Source organism: Molothrus aeneus, chromosome 13, assembly GCF_037042795.1.
Source record: "Molothrus aeneus isolate 106 chromosome 13, BPBGC_Maene_1.0, whole genome shotgun sequence".
Lineage (NCBI taxonomy): Eukaryota > Metazoa > Chordata > Aves > Passeriformes > Icteridae > Molothrus > Molothrus aeneus.
The window spans coordinates 16,859,720-16,883,521 of NC_089658.1; the positions used below are offsets into that span (position 1 = coordinate 16,859,720).

General features: G+C 44.9%; 1 protein-coding gene across 2 annotated transcripts in view; it reads right to left on the minus strand.

The window, feature by feature from the left end:
- Positions 1 to 13,935, minus strand: part of IGF1R (insulin like growth factor 1 receptor) — a 164,921-nt gene extending 150,986 nt beyond the window's left edge. For both annotated transcript variants that reach the window (XM_066559160.1, XM_066559161.1), the window contains exon 1: positions 13,786 to 13,935. In XM_066559160.1, the coding sequence (XP_066415257.1) occupies positions 13,786 to 13,879 (94 nt within the window). In that variant the 5' untranslated portion in view covers positions 13,880 to 13,935. The remainder of the gene's footprint in view (positions 1 to 13,785) is intronic.
- Positions 13,936 to 23,802: the final 9,867 nt, after the last annotated feature.

The following is a 23,802-nucleotide window of genomic DNA, read 5'->3' on the forward strand; positions in this document are numbered from 1 at the left end:
AAATCTTACCTGCACTTACCACAGTGTTTCTAATTAGTATCTGTCAAAAGAGCATTTCCATCACAAGAAAAGAACAAAGCTGCAGAATGACAGATGATTTGCCATTCATCAGAAGGTAATTGCAAACAACAACAGACGCACAAAATGTTCTGTGTCCCACCCCTCTGCTGCCCCTGCATCCCCCCTCTGCCACTGTGCCTCGCTGCAGAGGAGCAGGGCACTGGGAGCACTGGGATTTCAGGGGAGAATGAATGGTCTGACCAAACAACAAAAATACAGGTCAATGACAACTCCAGCACCGAGGAGACTAATGCAAACTAATCTTCAGCTTCTATCATTAGCCACTGAAGACACCTCTTCCCCCCACCTGGCTGCGGGGTGAGCGTGTTTCAGTGTGCAGATTATCATTCCTCGGAGGTAACTCAGCCGGCCAGACCATCACACACACACCTGTTCTCACTGCAGACATCCCTGTCCTGACACCCAGGGCAGCGTTGAGTTACTTCAGAGAGAGTCACTTCCACATTCCACCCTCAAACTCCCCTCCAAGAAGTGATCAGTCACTCTCAGCTTTCACACTTCAGTAATTTTGGAATCAACAGGAAATGGAGATCAATTGTGATTTTACTAACTCAATAGTGACTCATCATTCAACTCCCTGTAGCCTTCAAATTCATCTGTGAAGAGACGTGATAGCGAGGCCAAATTAAAAATAGCAAATCTGGCTCACTCACAATTAACACTCACTTGTCCATCAGATTTGCCCCGGATTGCGAAATTTTTGGGATTCCGACATTCTGACGGTTTTGCGTCAGATCCCAAACGCACTCACAATGTGTCTTTCTCAACGCAACCAGGAAAAATAATCAATGGCAACATTTATTATATAAACCAACTGCACCACACCCTCTAACATCCATCCTCGCTCAATACGAACATGTCTAAATAAGAGTTAACTCTGCCCATCAGTGTCCCCAGCTACTGACAACGAATCTTCTATTCTTCGTATTATGAAAACACTCTCAAATCATTAATTTCTTTCTGCTTACACAACCTTCAAGCCAAAAAAAAAACCCCCACATTTGCATGAAATCGAAAGTCAATAAAAAACAATTATTTCATTTACAAAAATAGAAAATCATTTTATATAAACCACTTAAATGCATTCTTCTAAAAATAAACTTAATTACAAATCTAACATGAAACTGTAACAGCATATATTAGGGCAAATGCCTACTGTAATTTAAATAAAATAAAAATAGTAAGCATATAATTTACACCAAAAAAAAAGTTGGGACTGGTGAATTTGCTGTTCAGCGCTCTCTTGGAGCCACCCTTTGATGAAATGCTCAGAGAGCTTTTACTTTCAACAGCTACTTCTGCAGTGCCTCATTTCAGTTTATGCCAGTGGTTCAGCTCAACGAGCTCTTAATCCCAAATTAAAAAGGACTCCCTGCATAGAAACCTGTGAAACAGTCAGTGGGCAAGATCTGTGAACTCTAAACTTTTGAGAAACAATGACAAACTATTTTCTCTGTTTATTTTATTTTAATCATGCCTCTCCTTCACACTTGGAGTTTTAATTAAGTCTTAAAACCCAGATCTTCTGCATTTCAATTAAAATTCCATTTTCCATCCAAATAAAAAAATAACACAAATGAGAAGTAATCTACCAGAAAATACATCATTTGCCATTTTGTCACTTAAAAATGTGAAAATTAAGGATCTGAGCCAATGCATCCAAGGCATCTAATTATTTACATGAATTTGTAGAAACACATTGCTATTCACTAGCAAAAAGGTCTGTACTTTCAAAAATGGCTGTTTGTGAATCAGAGTTCTAACAGCTGTCAGTCACTAAAAACATCCAACTAAAAATATGCAAAATGAGATTCAAACTGTATTCAGAGCGAGCTCTTCCTGCTTGCCGCTGTAAGTCACTATGAAATCCATTTACTTCATCTCAATAAAAGAAAAAAAAATACATACTAGTAGTGCTCCGAGGCCTTCACACTAAGGAAGAAATAAACTTTGAGGGACAAACTGGATCAAATTCAAAACATTTTCACCAGAAGGTTGCAAAGCCACGTGATCCCATCCCCCTGGCACTTCCATGAGAACAGAGGGGAATGCACACAACCAGGGTGTGCAGACATCCCAAATGCAGCATCCCTCCCTCCCCCTGCAAAAATCAGAAAACATGACATGGCAATTACATCCTCAGCCCCTTGACTCTCCCCTTCTCCCCATTAAACAGGATTCACCTCCTCCCACGTCAGCAGCTCTGGGAGAAGCTGCAAGGGCATTGAACACAAGCTCGAGGCACGAGACACTGGGAGCAGGGACGGTCATGCTGAGCTCAGAGCAGTGTTTTGGTCCTGCAGTGAACAAGGGCTGTGGCCACACGTGCAACACGCAGGGAACACTGAAGAGCTGCACACTCCTGTGAGCAGCTGCTCCTGAAGGAAGAGAAATCCCCTGGAATGAACAGAGAGCATCCCAGCACATCCTCGCAGCGGGGCCGAGCCACGCTCAACCCACCTCAACTTCTGTCTCATTCTCGCTGCACATGACACCAGGTGATGTTCACAGCTGCCTGTGAAGACCTGGGTGTATTTTTAGTGCAATATACTATCTCCTTATCAGTCAGCTGATGCCAACACCCCCATCCTCACACTTCTGTTCAGAGTACAGTCATGGAACGCCTGGCAAGGAGCAGCTTCCCAGTGAAAGTGCTGTCACCTGGATGACAGAGCCACAGGAGCATCCCAAGTTACATCCCTGCTGCAGAAACTGAGCCTTTAACCACCCCCCAAGGACAGAACTTTCTGTATTTTACAAATGGGGAGGGAAATACAGACACCCGGAGGAGGAATACAATTTCTTCAATACTGGCAGCTCCTGAAGCACGAGATGTGATCGCTCCCTATTTTAGCATGCATGACTACCAATGCTCACACAAATTATCTGGTTCCTTTTAAAATCCAGTACTTAAAATTACAGTATTTAACTTGAGGCTTTTCTATCCAACTAGTGGATGGATAAAGGTGAATGCACCAGTAAAAACATCTTGCTACGCTTTATTTGCTCTTCATTAAAAGGAAGACCCCTGCTCTGAATTTATACTTTTCAAATCAATATTTAAACAAAATCAAATCTGGAAAGAAAAGCAAATGTGAACACAACTATGCAGCATTGTGATACAGCATCTGATTCCACATTCCAACTCTCTTTCCCTTCAACACTGCAATGTATTACAGACAATTTAAAAATAAAGTCACTGATATCAACTACAAAGACACCAAGAAAATCCTCAGACAGCGTTGGCTTAGCCAGTGGAATGTGTAATTCTTGTCTACATACTATCACTTTCTTTCATGAAAAATACTGGAAATATCTTTTTGCCAGGTTAACCAACTCTGACTTCAATCTTGCTGACATTTCTTAAGTAGAGCTGAATAATTCCATTCATATGCAAATGGTACAATAAATCGTGAGTAGCAGCATTTGCAGCTCCCTCACAGAGATGAGCATTTACTCTCTCAAGTCTCATCCACAGTGATGCACCCAAAATGGTATTGGGCCCTAAAGGTACAGCCCCAGCGATTTACAGAAGGAATATTTTCAGCCTTGATGTTGGCTGGGGTTTTTTTTTCACTTTGTGAGGTATTTTTAAATATTAAGGAGATGAAAGAATCGAGAACTGAGATTGCATCTGTTGCCATCACAATTTAACCACAGTCCATGTATTTATACAGTGGAATCTCCAAAATAACACTGCATCTGTTAAGATGACAGTGATTTTCCATGGGCTGCACTGTGCTGTAGCTGAGTTACTCTAAAGCTGTCGCTTTTGAAGTGCTGATTTCAATCCACCCCAAATTCTTTCTGTAATCTTCCTCAAACGTGTTGAGTTATAAAGCTGTTGTGTTCCTCAGTGTGGCTTGGGAACAACAAAACCCTCATACATCTCATCAGTGGGCATTTGGCACTGAAGCCTCACAGCTAGTGCAACATGTTTATTTAAACAATGAACTGCCCAAAGAGCTGCACAGCCCGTGTACAAACAGATGTGTGTTTCATGTGTGCTCTGCTGCAGCCCAGAGCCTCCAGCACACACACTCCACTGCACTTCTCTGCCTGATTCCTGCAGGACAACAACTGCACTGACTTGGAAGAGCCTTTGCTCCTTCAGAACCACAACCCACCTAAGAATATCTAAGCTTGAATCTTAAAAGAGACTCTCACACCAGAATGGGAACATTCGATACGTATGTCATGCCTCTTGTTGAGACAGTATAAATGAAAATATTTGTCCACGTAGTCAGCCTACTCCAATGTGACAAAAATATAAACATTTTATTAGCAGTCACACAAAAAAAGAAACAAACAAACCTTCAGTCACTCCCAGGCAGGACCCTGGCAGGCTCAAGTCAGTCTCTAACCAAGCCAAGTCTCAAGTTTGAAATAACAAACTTGCTTTTCTTACACCCCATTGCTACTCTTTTCTACAGGGACAACTGCAGAGACCCCAGCTCCACCAAGGACATAGCTGCAGGGAACACCAACATCACTTATAACACAAAATCTCCATATCCAAGGCGCACAAGCAACAGGACTAACAACAGAGACCCTTTGACTTCTTGCATCCTCCTGCACATACAAGTGGTCACACGTCCTACTGGCCTTCAACTTCCCTCAGTCTCCCATCTTCAGGTCTGAGGAAGAGGAGCTCAGTGCACAGAGTAACAGAACTTATATCTATCTCTGAACACAGGTGGACATTCACTCATTCCATGCATCACGGGAGACAGAGTGTTTGCAAGAGATCAATACATTTACATCCATCTCACAAACAAACAATGTGACAAAAGCTTCAACCACAATGAACTGCAAGGTGGTGTTAACTGCAACACAAGCTGCTTCATCCTGCTGGGGTTCAGAACAGCCAGAGAGAAGTAACAGCTAATCCAGTAGATGAAGTCAGGCTCCATCACAAATCCTGTGGGCTCCCCCTTCTATCCAGTGGAACTCTGAACTCTTAAAAGTTTCCCTCATCACCCTGCTGAGTCTCTCTAAAGTTGGTTCTCAGCTAAAAGAAAGGTAGAACTACCTGAAAGCTTAAAAAAAAAAACAACCCATGCTATGTAAGTCCAGCAGTACTTTGGAGAACAAACCAAATCCCCAGTGGGACACATTGAATTTGACTAAGGAAGACTACAACCGAACTACACATCAAAAATCCCCAAAAGAGAAAAAAAGAACACAATAAAAGTAATTTCTGCCCTGGCAGAGCACAGGGACAGAGCAAACAAGGAATTTCCATTGCCATTTCAACTCTTCACACTTCAGCCAAGTGTTACTCCGAGGTCAGCTGAGCTGAGTGAACACGTGTCCGTTCCTACCATGCAGGGCTGGCTCCTCACTCCCTGCCCAACATGAACAGAGTGCGCTCTTCAAACCTTCCAAGGCTGCTCTCACACAAACATACCAAGGGGATCTGAGAAGAGCAGCAGGGAAGTAAAAAGTACTACTTGTAGAAGGTCAAAATGTGGAGACAACTCCAAACTGAAGCCAATGGAAATAATAAGGAAAGCAGCTCAGTGAGATCCAGGATAAAGCCCTTCCCTGCAAGCATAAGCCAATTCTCTTCTAAGGAGTTGGTTATAGACAGTTTCCAGGGGCAGCTGTCACCAGATCTTTCTCCAAAATGCTGTATCCCTTTGACTAAGGCTTAAGGTTTGAACTATCCCACTCTATAAGAAGACCTTCCACTTTCAGAAAATCCTGCAATCATTTTTATGGCTGCTCTATCACACATCATTATGGGGGCTTTTTCCCCTATCCCATAAATTCCTTCGGGAGCTTGCTTCTCAAACATAATGAGCTGCCTGTCTACAGAATCAGGAAAATGAGCACTGAGTCAATTTATGTTTGGGGAAGCCGTTTCTGCATCCAAGAGACCTGGAATTCTCTTTCCCCACCAATAACGCTCTCCAAACACGATGGCTCAGCTCTTGCAAACTTTTCCTGGAAGACTTCTCAAGCTGAGTACCACGATCCACATGCAAATCAGACACTGGGTCCCATTAAGCACAAGCACCTTGCTAGAACAGCTCTTACAAACCCACAGCAATGCTAACAGAGAAGAGTAAATAAAACAAAGCGATGCCACCCTAACCTCAGCAACACGCGGCAATCAGCAGACCCTTTCAACTGCTGTGCTTAAACTTTTCATCCCATAAATGCTCTCCCTGTTTCAGCAGAAATGTGTCTGTAACTAAAAACAAAGGGAGCACCTTGGTCCTCCCTGCAGCTTCGTCTCATCTGTCTCACACAAGAACTGCCACTACACCACAGTTTGAAGATAATGATGTACTCTCACTTGAGAATCACACACTCAGCTGCAGTTACCTACTGTATTCCAGTAGTAACAAATGGGAGAGATACTTCAAAGAGCACATTATCCCAGTTCTAATTTATGCATGCTCCCTCTTACCATCAAGCCATTTATTTTAAACCTGTCAGATATACTTGTAACATAGCATCATGAATAATTTAAAAAGTAATCTGTATAAACCAAGTTTATAAACTTAACAGCAGGTACAGTACCTTTCATTCAAGCAGACTGCTCTCTGATAAAGTACAAGGGATCTTTGACTACTTCAGCATGTATTCATTTCATGCATTCTGAACTTCAAAAAATTCTTCTTTCATGCCTCCAATCAAACCCTCTGCTATTTGAACAGTATTGTGTAAGGAGCTCACTTAAATGAGTAGTGTAATAATTTGCAAATTGTTCATATTAAAGGAAAAAACTACAAAGCTGCTGGAAACAGTCAGTAAAAATGACCCATCACCAATTCAACAGCAGGGCATAACCACTTGTGTAAAGTTTGCCTCTGTCATTAAAAACTCTTAATATTTCCTGCATCTGCCTGATGCTGTCATTTTCTGACACTGCTCCCAGCACAGGCAGAAGGGATGTTCAACAAAGAACTCCAAAAAAAGCCCACCTGTTAAGAGAAAGTGTTTTGATCAGTTGATGCTCACACTTCCAAGTAAACAGAGCTATCTTTACAGCATGTAATGGCACCAATAAGGGGTTGGAGATAACATTCCCTGACCGGTCACAGAGCTATTGCAGCAACGTGTGCCTCGCTGGCAACACAGGCAAACAAACGCATTTGGCCAGGGGACCTGCCCCAAGCACACCTTCCCAAACCAAGGACTCACCAAAGCAGGACACACACACTGAACTTACAAACTATGGTACAAAGCACATACACGTGCAGTGTCACTGTTTACTGCTTTAAAAGATTTATTTGTACCACGTAAACTTTTTTGAAGTCAGCAACGAAACAAAATCTTAAAACCCAACCCGGTCAGCACTTCAGTGACAGTGGGAATTAGTGCTCTAAGCCATTATTAAAATGACTTTGTGCTGCTGCAAAAGTGGGCATTTGATATTCCCCCCAATTAGTTACTAGTGGATTGGTCCTCTAAAGGAATAAACTAAGTACTTCATTGGGGTGCAAGATCCATTCTCCTCAGATAGATCAATGAAAATAGTCTCATTGAAAAATACTCCGGGAAGTCACTGAAATACACAAATGCTTGTTTCTGCTCATACCATCAAGTTTACCAAGAAAGAAACAGACTAACTGGAAATGAACAGGTCTGGATATTTCAAAATAAATACATAAAATTCTGTTACGTTAAAGTTTAGGAGTCATATGCAAATCAATCTGTAAATAAAGAAACAATTTTGCTTTTCAGCACATTTTAAACAATCTCGTGCCACAACAGCAACTTCCTGCGGATATCAACACTGAAGAAGTTAATTGGTGTCTTGCAAGATATCCTAAGGGAATGGCTCATGTTTTGCATTTGCAAAGGTTAGAAAGCAAAACTTTCAGTGATAAGGGCGAATTAAACCTTCACAACACACCCGGGTTTGCCAGAATGCATCTCCTTAATTAATTAATAAGTCAAAGTGTTATCAAACTTAATGAGCAAAACCAACAAGTCCTGTCTAAAGGAACCAGAATCTATCTTTGAGCTTGAGGACTCGGTACAGCTGTTTGCAGAGCACAGAAACATATGAATGAACACTGTGTGCTGCTCATCCTTTGCCTGTCCTCAAAGTTTCTGTCAGACAGTTCTGGACACAAAAAAAGACAAATATAGTACTCCAGAAATCAGTCCAGATTGTACCTGTCATGACTTGGCTAACAGGGAAAAAAAAGCAGCCCAAAAAAACCACACACAAGACAGGCTGGCTAACAACCACCAATGTGTCTTCATCAACTGCTGTTTGTTGAGTTCTGCTTTTGTACAATAAAAAAAAAAAAAAAAAAGTGAAACTATTCTTTTATAAGTGGCTTTCATAAATCATAAAAACTAATCCAACTAACCTACACAAAGAAGCTGTCTATACAATTTACAGTGATAGAAAAATTATACATGTCAAATAGATCAAAATACTAAAACAGTATTTCTACCTTTCAAACACATCACTGCATTCCCAAAGTCTTTCTGCGCACAAACTCTTAAAAGCAGCACGTTCCATTAGCACCAAAGCCCAGAAACCTTAAAAGCTCAGCTCTGTCAGGAAGATCCAAATTAAACTGCAACTACAAATCTGCAACAACTTTAATTATGAGACTCCCGAGACAATTACTTAAACTGCAGCTTTTTTTTAAATTTAGCATCCATAATAGTTTTCAATAATAAACTGCAGTTTACCCATTCCTATGTATGCAATCACACATAAATAAAAAACAGCTGCTACTTGATAACATCCGAAAGCATTTCCAAATGTGAAAGCTTTATACTGAGATCCAAGTAAGAATGTATTTAATTTCATAAACCAAAGTTCCAGGAATTTTTTCAGTTGCCATCAGCTTTTCAACTACAATAATGCTCATGAAGTTCATTAATTTAACTACAGATAATTCAGATAAATACATTAACTTCTAAAAAATAATTTAATTCAGCACATTTTGTAAGTTATGAACTTTAGAGCCACTACAGATGATGAGCTAGATAAGTTGTTTGCTGTGTGGGATCACAAAGTTAACATCCAGTGTGAGAAAAACAGGTTTCCTGCATGTGTTATTGCCTCTCTCTCCTCTCTCTCTCTCAAAGTTCAGGACCATAAACAAACTTCTCTCCAGTGAAGTTTGCGGTAGCTCACAATTCACACAGATGGAATATACACACAATATAATTAATCATTTAACAAAACTGCCTCTTCTGCTCTCACTGAGAGAATCGTTCCAGTGATCACTGGTAAAATCTACCTCAGAGTAAAAAGAAAACAAAAATTACTGGGGAAGAGAAAAGGCATTAGTTAAACATGAACTGAAATTATCCTTTAAAGCTAATAGTTTCAGCCCTGAAATGGATTTTAATTTTAAATGTTAGATGCTTAAAAAAAATTCTCCTCCAAGATCTCCTTAGTAAATTGCCAGTTTAGCAGAAAATTAAACAGGATTTGAAACAACTTTTCCCATGGTAACACATACTGTTAGAAATTAATTATTTACCAATGAAGACAGATTCAAAAATCATCACGTGGATGCTCTTTAACATTAGATTTTGTGTGTATCTTTCAAGATGAAAACAATTTCAGCATCACTGGCGTGTGCTTTAACTATACCCTAGAATTAGTTTGGAGGAAAAACACATCAGGGAAAAGCTGACATGAAAATTAACACAGTAGTTGATCATATCTGAGCAATTTCCCTATTAAACCAAATAAATCATGTCCTCTGTTGGGCTGAAGTCAATCTAATTGATCTGTCTTCTTGCTCTCGGCAGCCCCTTCCTTCCCTCACTTCTCGGAACACAAAAACTAAGTTAAATTTTCTTCACTTTACACACACAAAACCCCCCAGTGTTTCTCCCTCAAATGCTGGTTCAACACTGAAACTTCCAACGCACCCTTTTTCCACACCCATCCCTCTGTTTCCTCACGTTCAATACATTTTGCCTGATATTAGCTAAGTCCCTTCCATTTCCTAACCCTCTCCATTTCTGACTCACACAAGCCTTTGCTCCAGTTCTGGTTTGCAAACTAGAAGTCCAACCCAACACAATCAAAGAATGGTCCAAGTACTGCCTGGCTCACTCTCCCTGCCCGGGACTCCAGGCACCATCACTCCCTGCACGCTTCCCTCCTCTCCCCTTTCTGCTGCACGCCCCTGATGCCAATTCCTCACTGGCTCTGGCATTTTCTGCTCACAACCTCAATTACAGCAGGAATTATCCAACTCCCAGTTACCAACTCCCTCTCTAACCACTGGGTGTACAGGAAAATGCTGATGCAAAAGCGAGGTGTGGGTAACGCCGACACTCAGCAGGTCATGAGGGCTTTACTAAGCAACCTGGGAGAGAGATTAAGCATCAGCATGAGCTACTGTTCATTATCAGAAACACAACATCCAGCCTGGATAGACAAACAAAAGCTCAGCGCTAACATGAGCAGACCCATCAAGATATCCATCAATCTGGAGTATTATCACACCTAAAACTATTATTTTCCTTCTAAGTGTTTAACCCGTTCCCTCCTCGACATTCCCTCTGTAAATACACAGAAGGCTGAAAATCAAAACCCCCATCATGCTCTAGGGAGAAAAGGAAGAAAACACCGTGTTTACGCCTCATCCTAAACCCACCCCCAGCATCAAACAACCTCCAACAGTTGTAGCTTTACACATCAAACGCACGGGTACAGCACCACAAACTCTATCTTAATGAAAGGTCTTCTCATTTCCATTTTTGTGCTGTTCTAACACAATCTCAGGGAATTCTCGGCATTTTTTAATGACTTTTTCTGAATCAGAAGCTCTCCACTGAAGCTACCTGCATTTTAAAGAGGTTTCTGTCACATAACTACACACACATTTTATATAATTTAGCATTAAAGGGATGGGTCTCTCCCCTCCAGTTGTAACTCCTTTGTATTCCTATTTAGGAATGCCTTGCTTGTTTGACCGAAAATGGAAGTGCCTTTTAGCTATGACACAGTATATATGAAAAACAAATAAAAATTAAGATTAATCTTCCTTCCACTATTGTGGGGAGAGAAAAGAATATGAAGAGATGTAAAACATCTGCTCTGGAGATCATTTTTCCCCCTAACAGCAAAATTCTTTCAGCAATAACTCGTGAAAACAAAGGCTATTAAACTGTAAACTACAAAGACAATCGATTAGAGGCAGTATTCAGCTAAGACAAGTTTTTCAGCATATCTTTCCATATTTAAATGCCTGGATCTTCTTCAGAAGATATTTCATTCAGGATGTTCACTTTAGGTAAGTGGTAACCACAAACACTTCAGAGGAATAGAACCTAAAGTCCTAACATACTCTTCCTGCATTACTTCATTGCCAGAGCTGGGTGAGCATTTTTATTTCAAGGTACTTTGTACCAGGTACGGCAAGGAAAACAATTCTAAGTGTGCATCCTAGCAGTTTAAGAATGCACCAAATCTCCTCCTCCTCCTGCTCTGTTTCTCCACGCTACTGGATCCTTTGTAAGCCCTTCCCTGAAGAAGGGCACGGGGGTTTTGTTTTTAAACCTAAAGATTAATCTTCCCTCTTGAAAACAGCTCTAGCCAAAAAGTTCAACTCATGGAAGTAAGACTGCAGCTCTTCAACCCTGGCCGGCCCAAAAGCCTAAACTGGGCCTTAATTTGAAAGGAGTTAACAGGCATTTACTGCCTAACGAAACATAATTATTACTTAACATGCATTACAGGCTCCGTCTATGTGCTTCTTGCTCACTTATCTTTTTTTGTGTACTCAGCCTCACTGTCAGTGCATCCAAAGAACTTCCCTTTCTTTTCAATCTGAAACCACTACTTTTAGAAAAGCCCTCCTGCCTCCTGAATTCTTTCCCTTTACATTTAAAATGGAGAAATTTGATCTCCTCGTTCCTTCCCTCCAACAACGCGTATCTTTCTGAAAGGGAGAGGCACGCAACAACAGCTCCGGCAGTGTATTGAAAAATACACGGCAGAAGAAATTAAAGCATCAGGATGCAGTACAGGAACATCCCTGTTCCTGCAGACGCTGAAGGAGAGGGAGCACTGTTTAAAATGGTTGGGCTAAAAGGCACATTTACCATCTCCCCGTCTACAGAGATACTCCAGGAAACAAGGGAAGGCTAATTTCATGCAAGAGATCCTCAATCCAGCGTGAGCCCGACATACCAGGAGAAAACCGATCAGCCCCGGGATTAATCCGGCGATGATTGCAGTGTAATCAATGGCAGCGCAGCCCTCCCTGCCCCCTCGATTCCCCCTGCGCCCGAGAGGGGCGGGCACTGCAACACAATCACAGGTTGGAAACGCACAAAAACAAAGTCGGGGCTCTGGCATCTCCCGAGCGAGGCGGGCGGCCGCGGGGATGGGCTGAGGATCCGCGGCAGGAGGGAGCGGGGCCCCGCACCACGATCACGATCCGCGTTCTCCCGGTGCTCCCGGGGAAGCGGCTCGCACGCTGCTCCAGCCTCGGCGCTGCGTGCAACACGGCCGCTCAGAAAAATGCATCACCCCTAAGATCGCAGCCCGTTCGGCCATCAAACCTTTCTATAGAACCACAAACGTAGAGCGTCAATGTGCGAATTAATTCTTTCTCTTTTTTTTTTTTTTTAATTAACGGCAGCCTGTGACCTTTAGATTGCGGGATGCCGCCGTAATTCCGCACCCCGCGCACAGCGAGTGGAACCCCTCCTCGGCGGTAAAGCGGCAATAAAAGGCAAGGCGTTCATTTCCAGGAATTCCTCACTCACTACGGCAGGTTATTGCATACGGCCTCTAAATATTGACAGAGATCAAGCTCCTTCCATGCGGGGAAAGCGAGCGGAGTCCTTCCCAGCCCTGCGAGTGTTTACTACGCAGCTCGCAGCCCTGGCTGCGGCGTCTGAGCGCTGCCCCGCGCTCGGGGGGGACACAAAGGAGGGGCACGGCCCCCTCCGCCGGGCTCGGGGCTGCGGCGCTGCCGACCCGTGCGTACCAGCAGGCAGCCGCCTCCCGGGAAGGAAGGCGGGCATGGCAGGGAGGGAGACGCGCAGCCCCGGGTTGTTAAACGTGCTCGAGGAGCAGACGCGTAACAGTAGGAAAACACGCAGAGCCCCGCGAGCAGGGGCGAGACCCGCTCGGCGCCGCGGCGGGAAACGGCGCGAGCCCCGGGAGCCCCCCTCACAGCCACGGGCAGGGAGCCCCTCACACCGAGCCCGGTACGAACAGGGAGCCCTCACAACCCCCCCAAGGATAGGGAGCCCCTCGCACACAGCCCAGACACGCAGGGAAGCCCCTCACGCACAGACACACACGGAGAGGGAGCCCCTCGCACAGGGAACCCCCTCACACACAGAGGGAACCCCTTCACACACACGGGGAACCCTTTCGGCAGCCCCCACACACACACACAGGGAGCCCCTCACACACACACCCAAACACAGGGAGCCCCTCACGCATCCACACACGCAGCGAGGCCCCCCCATCACCAGCCCACTCACACACATTCATACAGAGACCCCCCCTCACATACACGCACAACACCCACATAAACACACACACGCACATTCACAGAATAACCCCCCCACACACACACACACAGGAAGCCCCCCACACACAAACACAGGGACCCCCTCACGCCCCCCCAAACACACACAGGCAGCCGCCGCCCTCGCCCCTTCCCCGGCAGCCCCTCACTCGGGGGCTCCCTCACGGCGGGGTCCCTCGCCGCACCCCCGGGCACGCACTGTACTCACTTTCCCCATTTGTTGGCCACAGACAAAGTGCGGCGAAGACGAGCAGGAACCCCCAGACGACGGCGAGGGACCCTCCTCCAGCGCCAGACTTCATTCCTCTTTCTTTAATTGGACAAAATCCCCCTTTCCGAAAACAAAACAAAGCAAAAAGAAGTCCAAAATTGTTCGCTTTCTTTCCTCTCCCCGTCCTCTAAAAATAACGAGCGGCGGAGGAGCAGCGGGGCAGGGTAAATAAATCCACGTTGCCTCAAGAAATGAAGGGAAAAAAAAAAAAAAAAAAGCCACGACCCTTCGGAGCGGCAAACCGGAGGGTTGTTGAGGTCCCTGGGTGTTGATCTTCCGGAGCAACCACACCAAAAATACACAGATATTCACGATGTATTAACGGCAACAACAACAAGGCATGGAAGCCCCGGGGCGACGCTGTCTCCGGGGCGGCGGGGCGGGCTCGGGGCGGCGGGCGGGGGGCGCCGCCGTCTCCCCTCAGCGCTGGCTGCGGTAGTACATCGTGCACAGGAGCAGCAAACACGAGGCACATCGGGGCTGGCAGTCGGCATCTTCAACCTCCATTTTCAAACACCGCACACACGCACACACACAGAGACACAAAAACTGGGAGGGCCGCGGAGGGAGGGGAAGGGGGGGGCGCGACCCAGACAATCCTATTACAAAACAACAACAGCTCCGCCGTCCCCCCGCGCGGGGACGGGGCTGCCCCGGCGGGATCCCCGCGGCTCCGCTCCCCGCTCCGCCGGGGAGGGTGGGGGGGACACCCCACGCACAACCACCACCCACAACAACACCGCCGCCGCCACCACGAGTCCGGCTGCCTGCAGAGGCTCGAAATGCAGAATTTGGGTCGAAAATGAATTAAAAAGGCTTCCCCCCTACTCCTCCTCTTCCTCTCCTCGGCGCGGCTGCCACAAGCTCCTTCTCCAAAAAAAAAAAAAAGAAAAAAAAGGAAAAAAAAAAGAAAGAAAAAAAAGGAAAAAAAAGCCGAATCCAGGACACACACACAAAGCAGCAGCAGCGGCAGCAGCAGCAGCAGCAGCGGGGCGAGCGGAGCGCTCAGCACCCCGCCTCCTCCCCCCGCAGCTCTCCTCTTCGCATCCCTCCGAGCCGCCTTGCCATCGCGGCGGGGGCGGGGGGGAGGAGGACGACGACAACAACAACAACAACAACAAAAACCACCCAGCGAATTTGTAAATCCTTTTCCTTTTTTTTTTTTTTTTTTTTCCTTTCCTCCCTTTCCTCCTCTTTTCCCTCCTCCTCTGGGTGCGCGCGCGCTGCGAACCTTCCCCTGGCGCTGCCCAGCCCAAGGCAGGGGGAGGGGGATCCGGGAGAGGTGTGGGGGTGTGGGTGTGTGTATGTGTGTGTGAGTGTGAGCAGGGGGGGCTGCCGGGGGCGAGCAAGGCGATCCGGTTTGCTGAAGGTCAAACCCCAGGAGCTTGTTGCGAAGGGTCTGTAATTCCTCCGGGGAGGGAACGGGGCGGGGAGGGAGACGGGGGGGAAGGGTCTGCTGCTCTGCTGCTCCTCCCGATTAATTCGGAGCTCGCTTGCAGCAGGGTTCGCAGCGCTCTGCTGCCGCGTCTGCCCCCCTCCCCCCCCCAATCCTCCTCCTCCTCCTTCTCCTCCGCGCTGCCTCCCTGTGCACGACGGAGAGTGAGCGCTGGTAAACAAGAGCTCGGCGTCGCTCCGCCGGCGCTTCTCCGCTCTGCGGCCGCGCGGGGATGGGGCACGCGCCCGCCTTCCCCTTCCCTTCCCTTCCCTTCCCTTCCCTTCCCTTCCCTTCCCTTCCCTTCCCTTCCCTTCCCTTCCCTTCCCTTCCCTTCCCTTCCCTTCCCTTCCCTTCCCTTCCGCGCGCGCTCCCGCTGCCCCCCCCCGCGGGCTCCCCTCGCCCAGGCGGCGGCGCCGGCGGCGCGCGCGGAGGCGGCGGCGGCGCGAGCGAGCGCCGAGAAAAACCCGGAGCGGAGCGGGACCGGGAAGATGCTGCGCCTCGGGATGCTGCGGGGCCGCCGCTGCTCCTGCCTCTGCCCCGGCCTTCTCTAACGGGGAAACGGGAGAAGGAGAGCTGGTGGATGTGCAGCGAGCATCCTGCGGGGAGGCGGGAGAGCCCACGAGTGAGCCCTGCCAGTGGAAATGCTGCTGTATTCCTGACAAATTAAATAAATAAATAAATAAATAAATAAAACATATAAAAAAGGCAGGGATGGGGTTAGGAGGAAGGAGAAATCCACAGCTGTGATTTTTACATGGCATGTTTATTTATTTACAGCATTTAATGGAAGCTGCTCCTCCGTTTCATACTGAGAGCAGGGCCAAGGGCCAACCCTGGAGTGCTGCTCCCAGAGATGCAGGTCAGGAGCGAAGGACAGGGATGCCAAGGCTTGGCCCAGTGCAGGGGACAAGCCACGGTGGGACACGTCCCCATCCACACTCACCATCCTCCCCTAGCATGCTCACTGTCCCCATCCAAGCCTCCAACATTGTCACTCCGTTTCCCAGCTGTTCACTCATATCCCTCAATGACATTGGACACCCAGCCCCAAATGATGGGGACTTGGGCTGAGGTGAAGCAGGAGAAGTTTGGGCTTTTCAGAATCAGAAGACGTGGGCCATGTTCCCGCTGTTTCACCGGAGCTCGTAGTAGCCATGCTGCGTGGCATATGGGTGTCCTGAGTAATCACAGATTTGTTGCAATATTTTGGCATGGGGAGATAGCAAAATGATGCTGGAGTATAAGAAAGCAGACATCTGCGAGCATTAGCTATATTCTAGGCTGTTGGTTGTTGTTGTGTTTTTTTTTTTAAGAAGTACATTAAGAAATTTGCAAATGTCACATTATTAATGCAAATGTCAAAATTAAGTTTTTACATTTAAACCTGAATTCTTCTTTAGCATCTTATATTACAATATCCTTCAGTGATGCTACCCCATCATTTCCAACAACCTTGTACTGTACATGTTTTTCTTCTTCTGTTTTTTCCATCCATTCTTCTACTGTTTGCCTTGTGAGAATGGTCTTGTGGTCTGAGTTATTCATCAACTCTTGTACCCCTTAGGGAAGATGGAAAGGTTCAGTTCTGTGTCACAGAATTTGAAGGGAGGATCATCACTGAGTACAACAGGGCCAGGATTGCCACACGAGCACACCTATGCAGAATTCTATCAGTAATTCAAGAATAACACAAAACTATGTGCAAAACCCTCCCAAGATTCCCTATAGCAAAATCAGGCATTTTCACCTGAAGCCATCCTGGACTGCCATGTATGTGTCTATTGTAGATTTTATCAACCACACACAGGCTCTCATGTCCTCAAATTGAACCAGAGAGATCTTCATGTGCCATAAATTTTTACTGCTGCTGGGTACAGCTGTGGCTGCTACGGGCACTGGTTCTGAGCAGAACAAGTGTCCTTTCTGTGCGTGTCATGGCATTGATGCAGCATAAATTGTAATGTCTTATTTACCAATTAATGTATTGTTGTGTAAAGGCAAAGCTGAAGTGGGAACTGCTTGTCTATCCTTCATCATTCTGCAGTCATAAGGAACTTTTATTTTTGTCAAATAGCCTTTCTGTCATTACTTTGGCAAATAGGGTAAGTCATGGACAAGCCCATTATACTGGGTGACATACAGGCAGAGAGCAGAAAGATGTGCTGTGCCCCCAAAGAGCTTCCAGTCTCATATAAGCACAGTCTTACAGGTGTTGTAATGTAGTTTGTTTCTGGAATCTGTTGGATTCTTTTGAAAAGTTTTTTAAAAATTTATCATAACAGCACATTGTTGAATGGGAGGCATTTGCAGTGCTCTCCATCCTTCTGAGCTGCTGATGTGAAATTCATACTTTGTAATTATCTGTCTGGATTCTGCCAGGATGTCTTTACCTTTTATTCTGTGGAGGTATGAGGGAAGAATCCCTTTTATTGTGAATGCCCAGGTGCCCATAGCTCTGTTCTCTTGACCTCTTAAGAGGAGAGCTGCGCAAAATGTCCAGCTTTCCTCACGCTTTCCCATGTTCAGCAGCTTCCAATGCCAGCCATACATTTGCACATGCTCAGCTTTAGTGAACCCTTTGAATCAGATCTGGCTCCTGTATGTTGGCATCTTTCTCCAGGAGGGCTCCTGTTCTTTTCAGTGGAGATATTTAAATCAGGATTTTTCGACATGTGCAACCACACCATGGTTATATCCTTGACAATGAAAACCTCAAGCACACTGTCCCTGTACCATGTGCAAAATTAAAGTTATAATTTGGACAAATTGAAGTTAATTTTCATAACAATGTGCTTCATGATGAAATCATAAAATGATGGCTTCTCTTCTCTGTCCTGTTGTTTCTACAATCATTCCTCCTCTCTGTTTGCACCAGGCTTTGTGCTCCCCTTTGTCCACTGCTGCTTTGTGGTCCCTGGGATAGATGGACAGAAAGAAACACCTGGTTACACACACACATTTTACCCTCTAGAGCGTGATGCTGAATGCCACCAGCATACCTGTGTCCTGTTTAAAATGCCACTTAAGTGGAAAACTCAGGAAATGTGGCAGTGGGGATGAAACAACATGGTTAAAACAGCCACTGACCCCAGCCTCTCAAAACATATATCTGCCCAAGGCAAATATCCTCATGCTCAGCCATACTTTTGTTTTAACAGCAGCCTCACCACTGCTTTCTGGGGCCACCACTGGGGAGGAAGAGGCCTCACTCATTCCCCTGCCTCGGTGCTCGGACTCCTTATAGGCTTGACTAGACTTTATTTTGGCTTCTGCAGCACATTCAGGGCAGCCTGACCTCTTTACCAGACGCTTGCTTGTCATAACCTTTATGCATCTGAACATTTTGTATTACCGGCAGAAGGGAGTGCTGAAATTTATTCTCCTGCCTTCTCCAGCCGTGTCAGCTCCCCGGGATGAAGGTCAGCCATCACAGAGCACTGCCTGTGTCTGCTCCAGGGGCTGCTTTTTGGAGGGTCTCTGCAGTTCCTGGCATGGCCCTTACCATGGGCCAGCAGCTGAGAGCACCCACTGCAGCCACCTCATCTGCTCCAGGGGCTGCTGGTGCTGCCAGCTCACCTGGTGCTGCCTCTGCTCCAGGGTGAACATTCTCCTTGTGGGGAGGTGGGGGCCAGTAAGAGTTCCAGGTGGGAATTGTGCCTGGGTGAGTGATACACCTTTTACACAGCCCAGCTGAGTGGGTTTTGTACACCTGAAAGACAAACAGAAATCCTTGGAATTCACTCTTTCCCCCCCTCCAAATCTCCCCTTATAAACAGCATTTTACGGACTCATAACAAGCCAGGAAAAATGTGGGTTGCCCCTTTCTACCACGTTTTTCACTTTTTTGCCAGTTTTTGCTCTGTATTGAGTCACATCCTGTACCAATGACCTTCACAGGCTCCCGCCTGCAGGAGGATGCTCAGTCTCCTCCCTGCACAGGGACAGGAGCACAGGACACCTCAGATGGATGCTGGCTGGGCAGGTTGACATTATTAACTCCTCTGTCTGTAGAGCCTCTCTGGCCTCTGACCATCTTCTCTTTCCTAGATCTGCAGGAATAGGGTAGAAGTGAATATCTCACTGTAACATTGAGAGGTCTGTCCAGAATCCTGCAGCTGCAGAACAACCTCTTAGGACATAGAGAAGGAAAAAAAAACAAAAACCAGCAATTGGACACATTTGATGTGTGAAAGATTTAACTACTAGAGAGCTAATCAGATAGACCCAAATGAAGGATATTTCTTTGGCTCTGAGTGATTTCTATTTCTCCTGGCCCTAAAACTACTCCAAGCAGGAGCTGAAGATTGTTCCCTTCTGGAGCAAAGAAAAAGCAGAAGGAAGAAAGGGTACTGTTTATTACCTCCTTCCATACACATCCCTCCTTCAAACCAGGGATATGCAGTTACATGGATGATTTAAGGGCAGCAGCTGAGTAGGAATAACTATAAAATTCATGTTTTAATAACAACAACAATAATAAGCACACAACAGCATTTATAACCCTACTTACAGGCCTGAGATATCATATCCATAGCAACTGCAGCAAGCGGTGAATGCCATATATTTAGAGTTCCCGTGCACCTGCCTAAAATAGCCACCGATAAATTATGCTGATGTTTGTGCCTTTTTGACAGGGTTTTAAAGGGCTGTCAGTGCACTCTGCAACCACTCTGAGCCTTTGTGGCACGGCACAGCAGCAGCCAAGCCCCTTCCCTACCAGACCCTGTGCCTGTGTCCCCTCCTGTGCTTCTGGGTGTGAGAAATCCGTGACAAAGGCACCTCAAAGGTGAGCAGAGTGAGCCAGAGGTGCAGGGGACCAGCTGCTCCCAGCGCCTGCTGGCTCCCCACTCTGGCTGTCAGAATCTGCCTCCTGTTAATGGATTGAATTAATAAACTGTTGCAAGTAATTAGGGCTCTATCCTGCTCCTGTTGCAGGCAGTGTTGAGGTGATCACGCTGCATATTAATGGCGTGTGTGTAAATAGTTTACAAAGAGTTAATGAGTGCCTGGGAGGTGTTGGAAGACGTGACCAGTCAGTTGTGGAGATTGGTGCAGAGTCCAACAGGTCAATTGCGTGCTTGTAACCGTGGCTTATGAGCATCCACCAGGCCATCTGTTGGTGTGCTTATTACATTTTATAGCACAAACTCCCAATGTCTGCAACGTGCTTATAACAGCTATTAATCTTGTATTATTAACTCTTTCAAAGCAACGTGTATTTGAACTTTAACATCACCAGCAAGGATTTCACCAAGCTAACAAGAGGAGGAATCTGATTTTTATCCCATGAACTGTGCAGCAAGGGTCTGTCCCTACTGTATTATGTGATACTTGCATTGACCACTTTTGGTTTTCACATCTTAAACTTAAATATGGACACACATGGAACATGAAGCAACCTGGTCTAGCAGAAGGTATCCCAGCCCATGGCAAAGGCGCTGGAAAGAGGTGATGTTTAAAGCCCCGTCCAACCCAAACCATTCCAGGATTCTGTGAACCAGGCCCAAGGATGAGGTGGTGCTGACCCACAGCAGTGAGAGGGATGTGCTCCTGTCAATACCTGGAACAAACTTGCTGCATTTTCCAATTGATTAGTAACATCATCACTAGATCTTATAATGTGTTTATAGGCAATTAAATGTCACAGTTCATTTGTAAGGAGAATAATTATTGCTGCTGTGAAGAAAGAAACACAGGTGCAGAATTTATTCCAGTGACTTTAAGCTCACCCCTGTTACCTTCAGGAGAATTAAAAGAGCCTAACCTGCTTCTATTTTTTTGGGGGGGGGAATTTTTTTTTAAACCTTACATATACAATAATTTATTTATTTATAGATTTCAGAATAAAATTCTTATTTGTCTCTACATTTTCAGTTGACTCAAGATGGAGCTGAATATATGAAAGTTAAGATTATTTGTTCTAGTTTGGCAGAACATATAAATGGAACCCAAAATAAAGTAAACAGGGGATTAAATAGGATTAAACAATGGAATTATAGGCTGTAGGTGTTAATTTATATCAAATATTGGATAGGGTTCTATACAGAATAAAAGGACCTAAACATTATAGAAGCACAATATACACAAAAATGCATGTTTTTATTTATCCACATTTCCATCACTTCAATTACATGCTATCATCAAAACGCCTTCAAATCTAAGGAACTCCAAACTATCTCACATTTACAAGAAGAAACAAAAAGTTTATTCAAAAACATTATGAAAAAGCCCAGCCTTAAGACTAATAAATTGTATCTCTAGCATTAAAAAAAAAAAAAAAGTTTCTGAAAATTGTTCAAGAAAAAACCCCTGACTCCTTCTTGGCTGAAATAAGATTTTTGACTTCCTATAAAATCCAGGGCTGGGCAGGTATTTTTTCAAAGACATCAAATTATGGATTGGATCAAATTGGATTTTAGGGTAAATTAATGTGCAACCCTGAATGGCTGCATATACATCTAAATCATATTGCAAATGCTTTAAAGCTGTTGGAACATATTTCCAGGTGGTTTGGGAATGTGTAAATATTAGCACATTCTGAAGGCTGGTTTTAAAAGGCCCTTCATACTCGATAGGTCTTGACATCAATTTTCCCCTAATTTGCTCTCTCTGTGTGTGTGAGTGCTCTGTGTGACCACCACGGATTTTAAAAGGGATGACTAATATGGGTTTAGTAGTAGAAGAAGGAAGAATATTGGGCTAGAGATGGAGGACATGGAAAGAAAGTTGTTAATCATAAGCAGCTTGGAAAAGAAATCTTAAAACAGTTTTTTTTTTTTTTTCCAGGACGTGCCAACTACAAGAAGTTACAATATTCCTTTGAAAGATGGGTTTCCATCAGATCAGCACCTAGGCACTCACTGCCTTTAACCACTTCCTCTGTCCTCGCCCTTTTTCCACGTGTGAGTGTTCAGAGTGAGCATAATGCCCATGAAATGAAGTGTCTCCTTCTCACACCTTGTCTAGAAAACTATTGCATTTAAATAAATTAGTCAAATACAGAAAGTTCTTGGTTTGTGTATCGAGGAAATAAACTAGAAATAGGAACTTTAAATACTTTCAAACTTTAGGTTAAATCAGAATACAGGCTTTGAATCAAATGCTGATTTTATTTAGAATTTTGAAAGAATTAAAACTGACTAGTTTTGTAATGCAGGGCCTCCAAGATTGTTTCTTGTGTTGAGCTCTTAACTTTCTCTTCCTGTGCTTCCACTACCTCCAAACCACTTGCCAAGAACATGTGTGCTTTCCGAGGAGACTGGTGCCATTATACAGCAATTACTCAAAAAATGGACTTTGAATCTCACTTGTTTAAATCCCAGTTACCAGCCAATTATAACCCCAACAGAGACAAACTGGCTCCTTTACATAATGCCTTTGTTAACTCCTCTGTATTCAGGGCCACGTGGATACATTCAAGCTACTGCTTTTTTTTCTGGATGGACTCCTCTAGCCTGTCTGGACTTTTATTCTGCCCCTGGAGACAGTCACAGCCTAAATTCCACCCAAATTGGGAAGATGTAGTATAGCAGCTCTTGAGACCAGCCATCAAATAGTTTGTATAAATATAATATACCCTCCTTAGTGACTTAGGACCACTTTTCCTGCAAGTTAACAAACATTTGGGATCTTTTAAATATTTATCCAAATAATTTGGACAAACCAATCAAAGCATTTCCCCTCGTATCTCTCCCAGCCACACACTCCCCATTTTTTTCTCTCGCAGCATTTCTGGAACTGGTGTTCATGCAAATGAACTGGGGGAACACTGACAATTTGTCCTTGAGCATCGTGTGAGCTTCTGGATTTGTTTTGTGCGGGAGAGTTGTCATTTGTCTGGAAGTTCCCATAGTGAATTTATTGGTCCTCTGACGTTCCTGGCGCCAGGTCTGCATTCCCACAAAACAAGCCAGAAGAAACTTTGGAAACAGAACCTTTATAGTATCCACATATTGGGCCATATTCAACTCCAAAGTCAGCAGGTGCAACTCCCATTGATTTCAGTGGGAATTCTGTCTGCTTGGGCTGGAGCTGAACTTGGTCCATAGTATCTGGCACCTTTCCCAAAAACTCTCTTCACTGAATGCTGGGAATGAAGCAAAGCTTAATACACTCCTCTGCTGTCCCTAGGAAAGGAATCAGTCTGTCTTTTCAACAGACTGTAAAGAAAAAAAAATACCTGCCAGTCTTGCAGAGCTGCTTTTGCCATTGTGCCCCAGTGTGAGCATCTGACACGTTCTCTTGGACTCACACTTCCCCTTGTCTAAAGATGGTCTGTCCAAGAAATCCCTTTTCTTTCTTAACTGAGGCTTAAAAGGCAGAATTCATTTTGTCTTTTTTTTTCCTTCATGACACAGTATTTCTTATGCAATGAATTTTAAACATCACTGTAAAAACCTTCTAATGCAAATAATTTCAGAAAGAATCTCTCCTGAAAAGGAGCATGATTTTGTCTGAAGAAATGTTCTTTCTGCTAAGTCATCCTACAGAGGAAAATAGCACCAGATAGCATTTTATTT